Genomic DNA, 13,552 nt, shown 5'->3' on the forward strand with positions numbered 1-13,552 from the left:
ACATTTTACTACAGCTTTGAATGCATTCTTGAGGTCTAGAATGTGCTGCCTGGGAGGGTAGTTGTGGTAGGAAACTTCACAACCTTTAAAAAGTACTTAGGTGAGCACTTGAAGTATCATAACATTCAAAGCTATGGGCCCAGTGCTAGAAAGTGGGACCAGTGCAGGTAGTAGTGTATTCTTGACAGTTCAGGCTCATTGGACTGAAGGGCCTCTTCTGTACTGTACTGTATGGTTCAATGATTCTGGGTCTGTTTCACAAATTCAGGTTTAGGCCAACAATACCTATTTTCATTCCTAAAATAAAACAAGAACTTCCAGCTGAAAATGAGCATTCACTTCATTGGCTGCTATATTGAAGGGTTAATCAAATTTCTAGGTTGCAATTACAAAAACAGAAAGTTCTGCAGAAACTCGGTAGGTCTGGCAGCAACTGTAAACAGAGAAACAGAGTTACCATTTCCAAGATCCTTGACTCTTCATCAGAAATGGAAAAGGCTGACAAGAGGGTAGTATTTAGGGGTGGAAGGAGTGAACAGAGTACATGGAGACAGAACCCAGACAGACAGAGAGAGAAGGAAAGAAGAAAAGCGATTGGCAAAGAAAGAGATTGCTGATGATAAACCGAGGCAGAGAGTGATGAATGCTAGGTAGGGTGCTAATGTGAAGCATAAATGGTTGAAAATGAGTTGGTTGTGCCAGGAACAACTCAAAAAAGATAGGACCTAGGGGTATGGCAAAAGAGTAATAAACATAGAGAAGGTGTTTACTTCCAAACATGATGCATACACATTTAAATGTATTAGAGATACATGCAGTCAAAGAAGATTACTTACGTCAAAGTACTCTCGGGTTTTCCTCGTCTCTTTTGCCAAAGTACTCCACGATTGTAAAATAATCTTGCACAAAAGCTGATCATTGACATGTTGTAAATGTTTCACTGCCACTAGAAAAAGAATAAATTAATAAATTATAAGAATGTAACAGTGAATGGACATTAGCGTAATATTTCTATCCATAATATGATTGCGTCATAGTAAAAGATCTTTAATGATCAGACTGAAATCAACATACGTTTGTGTAAGTAATAACATCTCATGTTTGTAAGCTCACATTTATGGAAGTTACAAGTCTCCAATTCCATTAACACCATTTTAGGAGCTTTCCAAAAGATAACTATAGGGTTTTCAGGAATCTCAATCTGATAACTACCCCATTTAGAGACGCCCAGTGCACTGCATTTTTGGGGTCATTTTCATCTTGCTCATAATAAGAGTTATCTTCCTTTCAATTCAAACCTTATATTAAGGTAATTGCCATCACCTAAGCAATGACAATTGACATTCACACATTTGATCAGATAAATAAATACTGTGAAAAGTTTTAAGGAATGTAACATAAATTTAAAGATAGAAGCTCAACAGCCAAGCATGCCGAATATTGTATGGCAGTATTCGCCTACAAAGCCTGTCTGCCAATGTTGGAAAGTAAAATAGCCATAACTCTTCTGTGGAGGGAGGGTCACTGAAACACTTTAGTGTTGTGATGGTTTTGAGGTCCTAAATCTCTCCCTAGGAAAACGGTACTAAATTATGACTTTCAAGGGAGCAATGACACGGAGATTTGTTTGATGGCTAATTAATAGTCATATAGGCAAGTACAGGGAAGGGTCAAATGAAGTATGGACCCAATAAACACTCCACAGCAGCCATTACACTGCTTCAGAAAAAGAGTAAAGACTGCCACTGAACTTTAAGTTGCATACTTCCTGAGGAGAACTGAAGGCCTGAGACCCAGGAAAGGGCACCGACTGCTTTTCTGGGGATGATATTGAAGTGATGCAGATGACAGTGGGGTTGAGGAAGGATGTCCTTTTCTCAGAGGGCAGCAGGACTGGATTGAAATAGCACCCATGTAAAACACATTATTGATGGATGAACAATTCCAGATCCAGGACGAAAAAAGGTTCAAAGACTTCTTATGCTCTGGAAAAGTAAGTGAACACCCAATTTCCAGGACTGGCCTCTGTGTACACATCCTCCAGTAGACACACCCAGTTGAGGACCTTCAGGATCAGAATTATAATGCTAAGGGCCTGTAACCACTGCTAAAGCAGGCTTCTATCAATTAGGGGCAGGTGTCAGTGTTAATGGAGGACAGTAGTCTGTTATCTGTTGTTTTTTAGCCTTGGAGGAGAAATGTAACAAATGCCCAAATACAGCCCAAACATCTGGAACGGGGTTATCCAAATAATTGAACCAATGGAGGATCACATCATAGAAATACCTAGGGTTAAGAATGAGAAAGAAGTTGGCCCTGCTGAAATTGGCACCCATGGTGCAGATGGTTAAAAAAGATGAAAACTCATTACAGGATGCAATGCACTTCAACCATGCAGAGGCTGGAACTCCCTTAAGCCACATCTCATCATCTTTTCTTATGTCTCTCATAGCTGCAAATATCCACATTGCAAGACAAACTCCCTCTCCCTCCACTTCCTCAGATGACAATGAGAAAGCTGCTAAAGCATCCTCACAGCTCACAAGCACAGTTGCTCTCCTTTTGGTTGGTCCTTGTATTCACATAGATGGCACAGATTTAGAGCATGGCACTAGTCTGTAGTAGAAAATGACAGAGAAAGTTGCAGCTGCAGTCAGTTTCCCCGTGGAATAAAGAGGACAGACCCAGTCTCATTGAGCTGGGCTCATTTGCAGAGTCTCAAGAGTCACAAAATAGAAGTCTCTATCTAGACCTGCATCAGGAAATGGCCACACCAGTTCCCTGAGGTATTTCGGGGTCAAGAACAAAGAATGACAGTGTTCATCCAGCTCATATGTGACACATTGTCTCAGGACTATGAACATATGTGTTTGTTCATAGACAGAGTGACCAATCTCAAGTACTAGCTAACTCAGTAGCATCTGGAGCACACGCAGGAACTGTGTGCTAATGTCTATAGAATACATGGCATACTATTCAGCCTGGACCAATCAGTGGCACTCATAGCACAGAAGTGTGGAGGGGTGCTGCTTATTATGAAACCAGAGTACCCTTCTGTTATCACAAGGTACTTGACATTTTAAGGGGATGTACCTTAAAAATGCTGTCAATCATTATCACTTCAACAGGATATTATGTATTAATTCCATGACTTGTATTCAGTTTATAGCCGGTGTAGAGATCAGATCCATGTAGGTAGCCTACGCATATAGCCTTATTTCAAATTAATAACCTACAACACATTCAGCACATCGACTGGAGCAGTTCAAGAAGGCAGCTTGCCACCAACTTCTCAGGAGCAATTAAGGATGGGCAATAAATGCTGATCCAGCCAATGACACCCATGTTCCATGAGCGAATAAAAAAATGGAAATGTTTTCCCAATCTTTATATATGGTTACCATAAATAAAGAACATAATATCCTCCAGGCATCAAGAGGGTGAGTCAAGGCATGAAGATGGTAAGGGTTCCAACCCTCCTTTGCTTTTCTGATGATGGGAGGCTCTGAGTAGGAGTGTCAAGTGATGGGGACCCTTTCAGCAATGACACAAGTGCAACAACCTCTGGTGATGCCCCTCCTGCCAATCCTCGATAAGAACAACCTATAAGCACATCTCAGCAGAAACAAGTTGCCTCCACTTCTTCTGGAACTGGTCAAGCAATGAGGCCACTGTAAATCATAGAATGCCTACAGTGTGGAAGCTGGCCATTTGACCCATCAGGTCTGCACCAACTGTCTGATAAGCATTCCACACAGACACATACCCCATACCCCATCCCTGTAACTCTGCATTTTCCATGGCTAATCCACCTGGACTGCACATCCCTGGATGCTTTAGCATGTCCAATCCACCCAACTTGCACACCTTTGGACTATGGGAGGAAACCAGAGCACCCAGAGGAAACCCACGCTGATACAAGGAGAACCGCAAACTCCATACAAACAGACTCCCGAGGTGGAATTGAACCCGGTTCCCTGGTGCTGTAAGGCAGCAATGCTAACCACTGAGCCACCCTGCTGCCATGTTCTGCAAAATGGGTTCTCCGGGATGTCTTTTTACAGTATATTCTGTCTGAGCACTGCGTTTTAATAATGACATATTAAGTCTCATGCACCTGAGACCTCTTTCATTGATAGCAGAACAAAAAGGTATAAAGTGATGGGTTCAAAGACTCCTCAATAAAGATAGCAACAGATTTAGTTCCTTCAGTGGCAGTAAGTGATCAGATGTTCCAGGCTGCATCTTACTTCATCTTGTGTCAGAGGAGATCTGTGAAACATTGCCAGATAGGATGTTAAACGATATTCATGGCACCCAGACAAAACCCTCACACTCCAAACAGCCACAGCAACTCATCAAGCTACATCCTCCATTGTCACCTGAGGGCTGCATGGTAGCTCAGTGGTCAGCACTGCTGCCTCACAGTGCCTGGGACCCGGGTTCAATTCTATCCTCGGGCGACTGTCTGTGTGGAGTTTTCATGTTCTCCCCATGTCTGTGTGGGTTTCCTCCCACAGTCCAAAGATGTGGAGGTTAGGTGGATTGGCCATGCTGAATTGCCCATAGTGTCCAGGGATGTGCAGGTTAGGTGGGTTAGCCAGGGGAAATGAAGGGTTACAGGGATAGGGTTGATCTGGGTGGAATGCTCTTTGAAGGGTCAGTATATTTCAATGGGCAGAATAGTCTGCTTCCAAACGTAGGGGTTCTGGTCTCTTCTATTAGCTTCTGCCCCATTATTTCCTTCAATGAGCTGTTGTCTTTCAGTTCATCACAGTTTTCAAGCTCCACACATCTTTGAAGAGCCATGTAATGAAGAAGATAACAGTCCACCATAACGACTAAAATACTTGGAGGAATGTATTATTGTGTTAACTCCTGACCAGTTCAGGCACCAGGCAAACAAATGCAGATTTAGAGGAAGGTCACGTTGTGGCCATGGAACAGTATAATATTGAGGGAGTGGAAGTGTTAGAAATGTGCATTTATGTTAACAAACTATATGGAGAACTGAAAGATATTAAGCTACTTGGTCAGTTTCTGGATTAAAAAGGGTTTTTAACCAGAAGTTTAATGGGAACACGTGAGGTTTCTCGGAAATTAAGGCAACAAATTAAAGTAGACTGCAAGTCATCTGTTAATTGCAGAAAGTCAAATGACTTGGGAAAATAACCAAGCAGAGATTTTTTTAAGGGAGATAATAGAGGGAGTTCATTTACAGTAATGGTGTGACTCGTACAGATGTGAGGCTTGATAATTAGTGCAGTCTTCCTGTCACAGTTGTAACATAATTTGGCAGCTCATTTGGAATACTGGACAAGGACAAAGGGTAATTGAACATGGGCTAATAATAATTGGTTAAGGATGAAAAAATGGTTACCAGGTTTTTCATTTTATAAAACCAGAATAGCATTGGAAGCCAAAACTAAGGCCAAAAGCTTCTCACAAGTGTAAACAGTATAACTGATTGGTTCACAAGATTTAACTAAGGCTAAGCTAATACAATTGGCAAAGGCATTAAAGGTGAAATTTCCAACAAAAGCTAATAAGGCAGAGATAATTGGTGTTTTAGAACAGAATTTGGATTTAGTGGAAATAGAAAAGGGTGTGAGTATTCAGAGTTAATTATAACTGAGTTACAATTAAAGCAGCTTGAATTTGATAAAGAAATTAAGCTGTTATAAAGAGGATTCCAAAAAGAGAGAGAAAGAAAATGAAACAGCATTGAAATTGACAGAATGGAAAGGTAAGTAGAGCTTAAGTGGCTGCAATCATTATTTAAGAACAGATAAAAGAATAAAGCGGGGAATTGAAAATAGAATACCAGCTTAGAAGGATGGAGTTAGATGAAAACATCTCTGAAGTAGATGAAAATTCTGATGAGGAAAAGCTTATATCTAACCAAAAGACCAGAAAGCAAATATTCAAATTTGCTCAGACCCTAACAAAATTTGAGGAAAAGGAAGTGAAGGCATTCTTTTTTGCATGTGAGAAAATAGCACAACTACCAAAGTGAACGAAGGTGAGCAACCAGACATAGCTCATGCAATACAGGTTGACAGGTAGAGCTCATGAGACTTTGGAAGCAATTTTTTTTTTATTGATTTAATGGAGTAAAAAAAATTCTTGTTAACATATAGTTAGCTCCTGATGTGTACAGGCAGAAGTTTTGAAACATAAGGAAACAGCTAGGCAGACTTTATGTTAAATGTGAAATTGTAAAACAAAGTAATTTTGACGGTTGAATGTGAGATTTAGAAGTAAATGCCACATATGAAGATGTCGGGGAAATTATTCACTAAGAAGAATTTAAAAATTCACTTTCTCCAGTAATTTGAACTAATGTTGAAGACCAGATGGTTGCAACAGCTGGACACACAGCAGACACGACTAACTTGATCCATAAAGTTAAATGTTTTATCCATCACCCCCATAAACTGAGAAGATAGCAAGCAGGAGAGTGAAAAGAAGGCAAGTTGGCAGGGTAAATAAGAGACCGCTAGAAATGCCCCGAGGAATTGCTCCTCAGTCCAGAAAGGAAATTGCTGTGGTTGGAAGTGAAAATCAAAGGCTGAAGTGTTTCCATTATAATAAAATAGGACACCTTTGCCTTACATGGAAAACCTATGGGGCTTACTGGGGTTCATAACAATGATTCCATAAATAGAGCCCTGAATGAAAAACACAACTGATCAAATTATACGTCAGACAGCATCTGAGGAGCAGGAAAATCAACATTTCAGCTGAAACCCCCACTAAGGGTTTCAGCCCGAAACATTGACTTTCCTTCTCCTCGGATGTTGTATGACCTGCTGTGCTTTTCCAGTTCCACATTTATTGACTCTAGTTTCCAGCATCTGCAGTCCTTCCTGTCTTCAGATCAAATTGTAGCTTCAACTATAATTATGAGACCAACGGTGAACATTTCTGTAAGTGCCAGAGAAATGAACAAGGTAGATGAGAGATGTAAAAACATTTGTCAAGAGGAAATGTAACTCCTTATTCTTCAAATGATAAAACTAAACCCATAACATTTTGCAATATGGGAGCCAATCTGAAACTATTTCACTGGGACATAATAGTGGAGTCCAGTTATGCATTTGAGAGAGATATGGGGTGGATTTTAAGCTTCTTAATGCTGGAAAAAAAAACACTTGGATAAACCGTAGAATCTGTGCAATGCATTTCCCAGCAATAACCTCAGGTCTGAAGTTGCTGTGACAGTAAGTGGCAAAGGAAAACTGGCTGAAAGATCTTTCAGTGAAGCATTTGTGCAGCCTGATAAATTGTAAATATCAGGATTCTTAACTGCTTCAAATCTGAATGTTTAGATCTTACATCGTTCAGTGACTGTCAGCAATCAGATTTCATTGAGAGGAAGTCGAAGGAACTGAGAAATCAACCTACCCTATCTTCTGAACTCATACCCTTAACCCAAAGCGGGTGGGGGGGTTGTACCTTTTTTTGTTGTTTTTTGAAACCCAAAATATATGTGATTCTCTTGTCTGTGTGTCTTGGATTAACGGGACATAGTTGTCAATCATTGTTCCGTCTTAGTACTCCAGCTGAGCACACGTGTTCCAGAATTTGCTGCTGTGGATCTGTGCATGTGCAAAAGAAAAAAAACGCGGGATTGCTCTGATGAACTAATTTTGCCACATACCTAAAGAACAAGTCTTGCTTTAAGGAATAAATTACTTCTGTTTGAGTTAATTAAAGAGACATTTATTTTACTCTGGATGGTGCTATAAAAGAGAGACAAATCGACCATTTTGACAATTCAATAAAACATTTACATTTTTAGTACAGCTTGTGGAGCAGTAAGGCTTCATTACCTGTTCTCTTATGAGAACAAAAGGATGTGGATAATCCAAAAGAAGTGTTCAATAAGTCTTCTCAGCAAAGAGATCTGAGGTTAAGCAAGTAAGCACCATCAGCCCACATTGAAGCTAAGCACTGAGAGAGTTCTGGGGGTGCTGTCATGTTAAAACAGGATTTTGATAAGGACATGGAGACATCCTCACAGACCTTCAGACGAAGAGTGGGCAGTTGTTGACCAGGCAGTATACTGCCCAGATAATGCAGGTAGCATGTGAAATACCTGCAGCAGCACCTCAAGGAATTAAAAACATCAAGCATCAATAAAGCAGAATTTTTACTTCCCAGGTCTTCACAGGGACATGGTGCAGTTTTGTAAAATATGCCATCCATGCCAAATGCTGGGAAAACTTCAATATCCAATGAAAATGGGATTTTCAATATTCATACCAGTTTTTGAGGAAGCATTCAATAGGACATTAGTAGACTGTGTAGAACCATTCCCAAAAATGATAGTGGGACACCGTTACTATTACGGATCAGCAACTCAGTTTCCAGAGGCCATCCTAGTAGATACTCACAGCTAAAGTAGTTATGACAAAACAAACTCAATTTTGTACTTGTTATATACTATCAATTACAGTCAGACAAAGGTTCAAATTTTATGTCAAAAATTTGTCATAACATAGAGTCATAGAGTCATGGAACTGTACAGCATCGAAACAGATATTTTAAATTAATCTAGTCCCATTTGCCAGCATTTGGCCCATATCCCTCTAAATCCTTCCTATTCATGTACCCATCCAGATGCCTTTCAAATGTTGTAATTGTACCAGCCTCCACCACTTCTTCTGGCAGCTCATTCCATACGTGCACCACCCTCTGCATGAAAAAGTTGCCCCTCGGGTCCCTTCCAAATCTTTCCCCTCTCACCTTAAACCTATGCCCTCTAGTTTTAGACTCCCCACCCCAGGGAGAAGACCTTGGCACACTATCCATGCCGCTCCTGATTGTATAAACCTCTATAAGGTCACCTCTTAGAATCTGATGCTCCAGGAAAGATAGCCCCAGCCTATTCAGCCTCTCCCTATAGTTCAAACCCTCCAACCCTGTCTTAGTCCTTGTAAATCTTTTCTAAACTCTTTCAAGTTTCACAACATCCTTCCCATAGTAGGGAGATCAGACCTGCATGCAGTATTCCAAAAGTGGCCTAACCAATATCCTTATACAGCCACAACATGACCTCCCAACCCCTATACTCAATGCACTGACCAATAATGGCAAGCATACCAAACGCCTTCTTCATTATCCTGTCTACCTGGGACTCCACTTTCAAGGAACTATGAATCTGGTCTCTTTGTTCAGCAGCATTCCCCAGGACCTTACCATTAAATGTATAAGTCCTGCCCCAGTTTGCCTTTCCAAAATGCAGCACCTCACATTCATCTAAATTAAACTGTACCTGCCACCCCTGGACCCATTGGCCCATCTGATCAAGGTCCTGTTGTACTCTGAGGTATAATCCATGACTTGATTTTAAAACAGTTGAAGCCCATACCATAATCACCCACAGTAATACAGAGTGTTAGAGAAATACCATCAGACAGTCAAGACAACAATTCAAGCACTTGGATGAACACCCCCAAAACTGGGACAAAGGTTTGGATTTTCTAATGGTTCTACCAGAGATTCATCAGATGAATCAAAAAGATTTAGTTCATCTGAATTAATTTATGACCATTGATAGAAGTCTACTTAAATTCATCAAGGAAATGTTCTTACAACAGAAAGATTAATCCTATCTGTTCAGATTATGTGTCTGTGTTTCTAGACAGACTCATAAGAAAGTAATACAATTTAAAAACATCACAAGCAAAGCTGCAAGAACTAGCAAATAGACATTTCTGAAACTTAAATATTTCAAACAGGAGTTGAAGACGTAGCATTGTTACCCTTACAGGGGGAACATCTGAAAACAAGAATCAGTGGTCCACACAAGGTATTAAGAAGTTTAATGAAGTAATCGACTGATTGATTCTCTAGATTGCAGGAAGAAACTTATTATATGATATCAACATGTAGAAATGATACTGTCGTAGAAAGGAAGATAAGAAGGAGCAGGGATGTTGGGTATTTAGAACAGTGGAGAATACAGACAAATTGAAAGTGATGTGGAAGAAGATACAGACAATTCACAAATTGAACCTCCTACTATCTGGTTAGCTAATACTGAAACACTGGGACAATTAGATACTGTATTCATGCACTTAGAAGGATAGAGAGCGTCTAGTTAGGTGATTTACGAAATTAAAGGTAATCTTATAAATAAATCAGGTGTACAACTTTAAGTACACATGCTGTGGATGCAGGGAAATCTTCATCAATACAAACATCCTTATTGTTTAAATACAGAGAAATAGGCTCAGGTGAAACTGGAAGTTCAATATATGTTACAAATTCACTTGAAGAGCTCTTGTTCTGCAGTGGTACCTTTGGGCCAGGAGGCTCAGGCTGAAGTCCCACCTTTCCCAGAGTTGTGTAATAACGTTTCTGAACAGGTTGATTAGAAATGTTGGGGACCTTTTTGTGGTGCAGAGGTAGTGTTCCTTACTCTGGACTGGGAGGCCTGGGTTCAAGTCCCACCTGTTCCAGAGGTGTGTAATAACATCTCTGAGAGGTTAATCAGAAAATATGCAGAAAATCACGTCAAGGGCTGTCACGGTGCAGTGGAGGTGTCCTTACCTCTGAGCTAGGTAGCCTAGCCTCAGGTCTCACCTGCTCCAAAGCTTTTTCATAACACTTCTGAACAGACTGATCAGAAACACCTAGAAAATCACTCAACTGAACCCAGTCAAAGCAGCTGGACATCTCCAGTCTGAGTTCCTATACCTGATGGGTCAACTTTCTGCAAAGGTTACAGAGAAATAAATGTTATAGCAAAAACACATTCACGACCAATCCATTGGTTATTGATAAGGCTGGAAGTCCAATGATAGGGTTGGAAGCTCTTGTTCCTTCCTATGAATATTCGATTGAAGAGATACTGGCAAGTACCTTTGGCATTGAGTATTTGTTACACAAGATGTGTTGCATCAATGCCAAGTCATGGTATCCAGGTTTAAAAATTCTCCAATTACATTCTAAAGACTCATGAACCAAGTTCTAACTAATAGTCCTAATTGTGTGCTTCACTTGCATTATGTACTAAAGACAGCAACACCTAGAAAGTACATTTAAAACCAATGAAAACCTTTTTAAACAGTCAGATAATCTAGTCTTAAATCTTCTCAAGAGTGAGTTTGTGGAACACACGTAGCTTAACCAGCACTCATTATAACATGAGGACTTGTGCTACCAAGAACAGTGAAAGTACTGGTTCATAGAATCCCTACAGTGTGGAAACAGGCCATTTGGCCCATCAAGTCCACACCAACTTTCTAAAGAGCATTCCACCCAGACACATGCCCCACCCTATCCCTGTAACCCCACATTTCCCAAGGCTAATACATCTAGCTTGCACATCCCTGGGCATTATAGGCAACTTAGCATGAACTAACCTGCACATCTTTGGACTGTGGGAGGAAAGCGGAGCACCCAGAGGAAACCCACACAGACACAGGGAGAATGTGTAAACTCCGTACAGACAGTCCCTCGAGGCAGGAATCAAACCCAGGTCCCTGGCACTGTGAAGCAGCAGTGTTAACCACTGAGCCATCATGCTGCCCCTGAGGTTTTGATATAACTAAATGGGAAATCGTGATACGTTATTAACTGGGTTTAATATCTTTGAATTAATTTATGGCCATGAGATAAGGGTTATAAAAATTCATCAAGGAAACATTTTTAGGATAGAAAGATGAATCCTCTTCATTGAAATATCTGTCTATGTTCTTGGAGAGACTCATAGCAATGAGTAATAAAAGCATTGCAGGTAAAGATGAAAGAATGGGCAGATAAGCATGTTGAAACCCAAAAATTTCAAAAGGACATAAAGTGTTAATATTATTATCTTTATGGTGGGAGCATCTAAAAAAGCAGGATCAGCGGCCCAGATAAAGTAATTAAAAAGATTAGTAAAGGGAATTCTGGTGCCTTCTATCAGAGGTTGCACTAACATCAGCACAATGACTGCTTCCCTAACAGATTTATTGCAAAAGCAGGCAACAGTAATTTGGTGAAAAGGGTGCCACGGAACTTTTGAGAAGTTGAACACAATCCTAACAAATGAGCCAGCACTGACCATCCCGACTCTACTAAATTTTTTTACGGCAATTGATCCTGGTGACTTGGGTACATGTAGTCTTATTGCTAAATGAAAAAATGGGCATAGAGAAGCCAGTAGGATAATTTTCTAAGAAACTAAATCAGCATCAAAGAAATATGCGACAGCAGAGAGGGAAACACTAGGATTGATGCTGGCTCATGAACATTTTGAAGTTTTGTCCATTACAACCACTAAGAAATGCTAATATACACTGACCATAATCCCTTGGCCTTTTTGAAAAAATTTAAGACTCAAACTGCTAAATTGTTTTGGTGGCATTAGCTAATTTAGCCTTACAACATAAAGGTTGTTCACATTGCTAGGAAGGATAATATCATTTCTGATGCCCTATTAAGAATGTAACCACGTTGGAATCATATGGATTAAGAAGATGGCAAGAAACAGTTTAGATTTTGTACTATGAGGGAGGAGGAATGAAAGTAAGTTTAAAATTCCTGTGTTTTATACTTTATATGGCTTCAGGTTTATAGCATAATGAGATTCACTTGAAAATGGCATTTCATTTCCAAAGGGTGGAGGGATGTTGAGAATCCGTATCCATATTACGAACTATGTTGAGAACTGGAAGACATTGAATTGTTTGGTCAATTTATGGATTAAAGGTGTTATTTTTACCAAAGGCTTGAATGAAACCTAGTTTCTTGAAAATAAAATCAATAGTTTATTAAGGGCAAATGACCCACCAAATAATTGCAGAATGACCCATCAATTAATTGCAGAATGTCAAATTACTTTGGAAATAGCAAGGCAAATTTTTTCACAAACCTAATGGGTTTAAGAAGAAGGGAGAAAAGCAACTGCAAGACAACTTTTTTTCTCTCTTGGTAAAGTACTTGGGAATCTGATAAGTGTTGTGTTAGTGTGTTTGTTCTGGGATTAAAAGGCAACATAATTCTAATTCTGGCTTGTATCTGAGATGTTAATATGTTTTGCCATTTGTTTAAAAAATTGAGTGTTGTTTGTAATAAACAGGTATGATCCCAACCAGTGGTGAGATTTCACTCTTTTTCTCTATTATCATCAATTCTGGGGGGTTGCTTGATGCCATAGCCAGTCAAACACTGCCTTGATGACAAGGGAAATATCTCTCATCTCACAGTTTGAGTTTAGCTCTTTTGCCTATGTCTGGACCAAGGCTATAATGAAGACAGGAGCTTAGTGCATCAGGCAGAATCCAAACTGCGCATCAGTGAGCAAAATACTATTTTGCAAGTGCCGCTTAATAGCACTGTTGACAACTCCTTCCACCAATTTGCTGATTACCGAGAGTAAACTGATGGGGAGGTAATTAGTCAGGTTAGATTTATCTTACTTTTTGTAGACAGCACATATCCAGGCAATTTTCCAAAGTGTTGGATACATGCTAGTTTTGTAGCGGATCTGGAACAGCTTAATTGGGACGCAGCTACTTCTGAAACACAAGGCTTCAATGCTATTGTTGGAATGTTG

General features: G+C 39.9%; 1 protein-coding gene across 1 annotated transcript in view; it reads right to left on the minus strand.

The window, feature by feature from the left end:
* Window positions 1–13,552, minus strand: part of LOC125485732 (F-box/LRR-repeat protein 5-like) — an 80,517-nt gene that overhangs the window by 45,390 nt on the left and 21,575 nt on the right. Inside the window, exon 3 of the mRNA XM_048609962.1 lies at window positions 837–946. Coding sequence (XP_048465919.1) covers window positions 837–946 — 110 coding nt within the window. The remainder of the gene's footprint in view (window positions 1–836; window positions 947–13,552) is intronic.

This window comes from Rhincodon typus, chromosome 22 (genome assembly GCF_021869965.1).
Source record: "Rhincodon typus isolate 14 chromosome 22, sRhiTyp1.1, whole genome shotgun sequence".
Lineage (NCBI taxonomy): Eukaryota > Metazoa > Chordata > Chondrichthyes > Orectolobiformes > Rhincodontidae > Rhincodon > Rhincodon typus.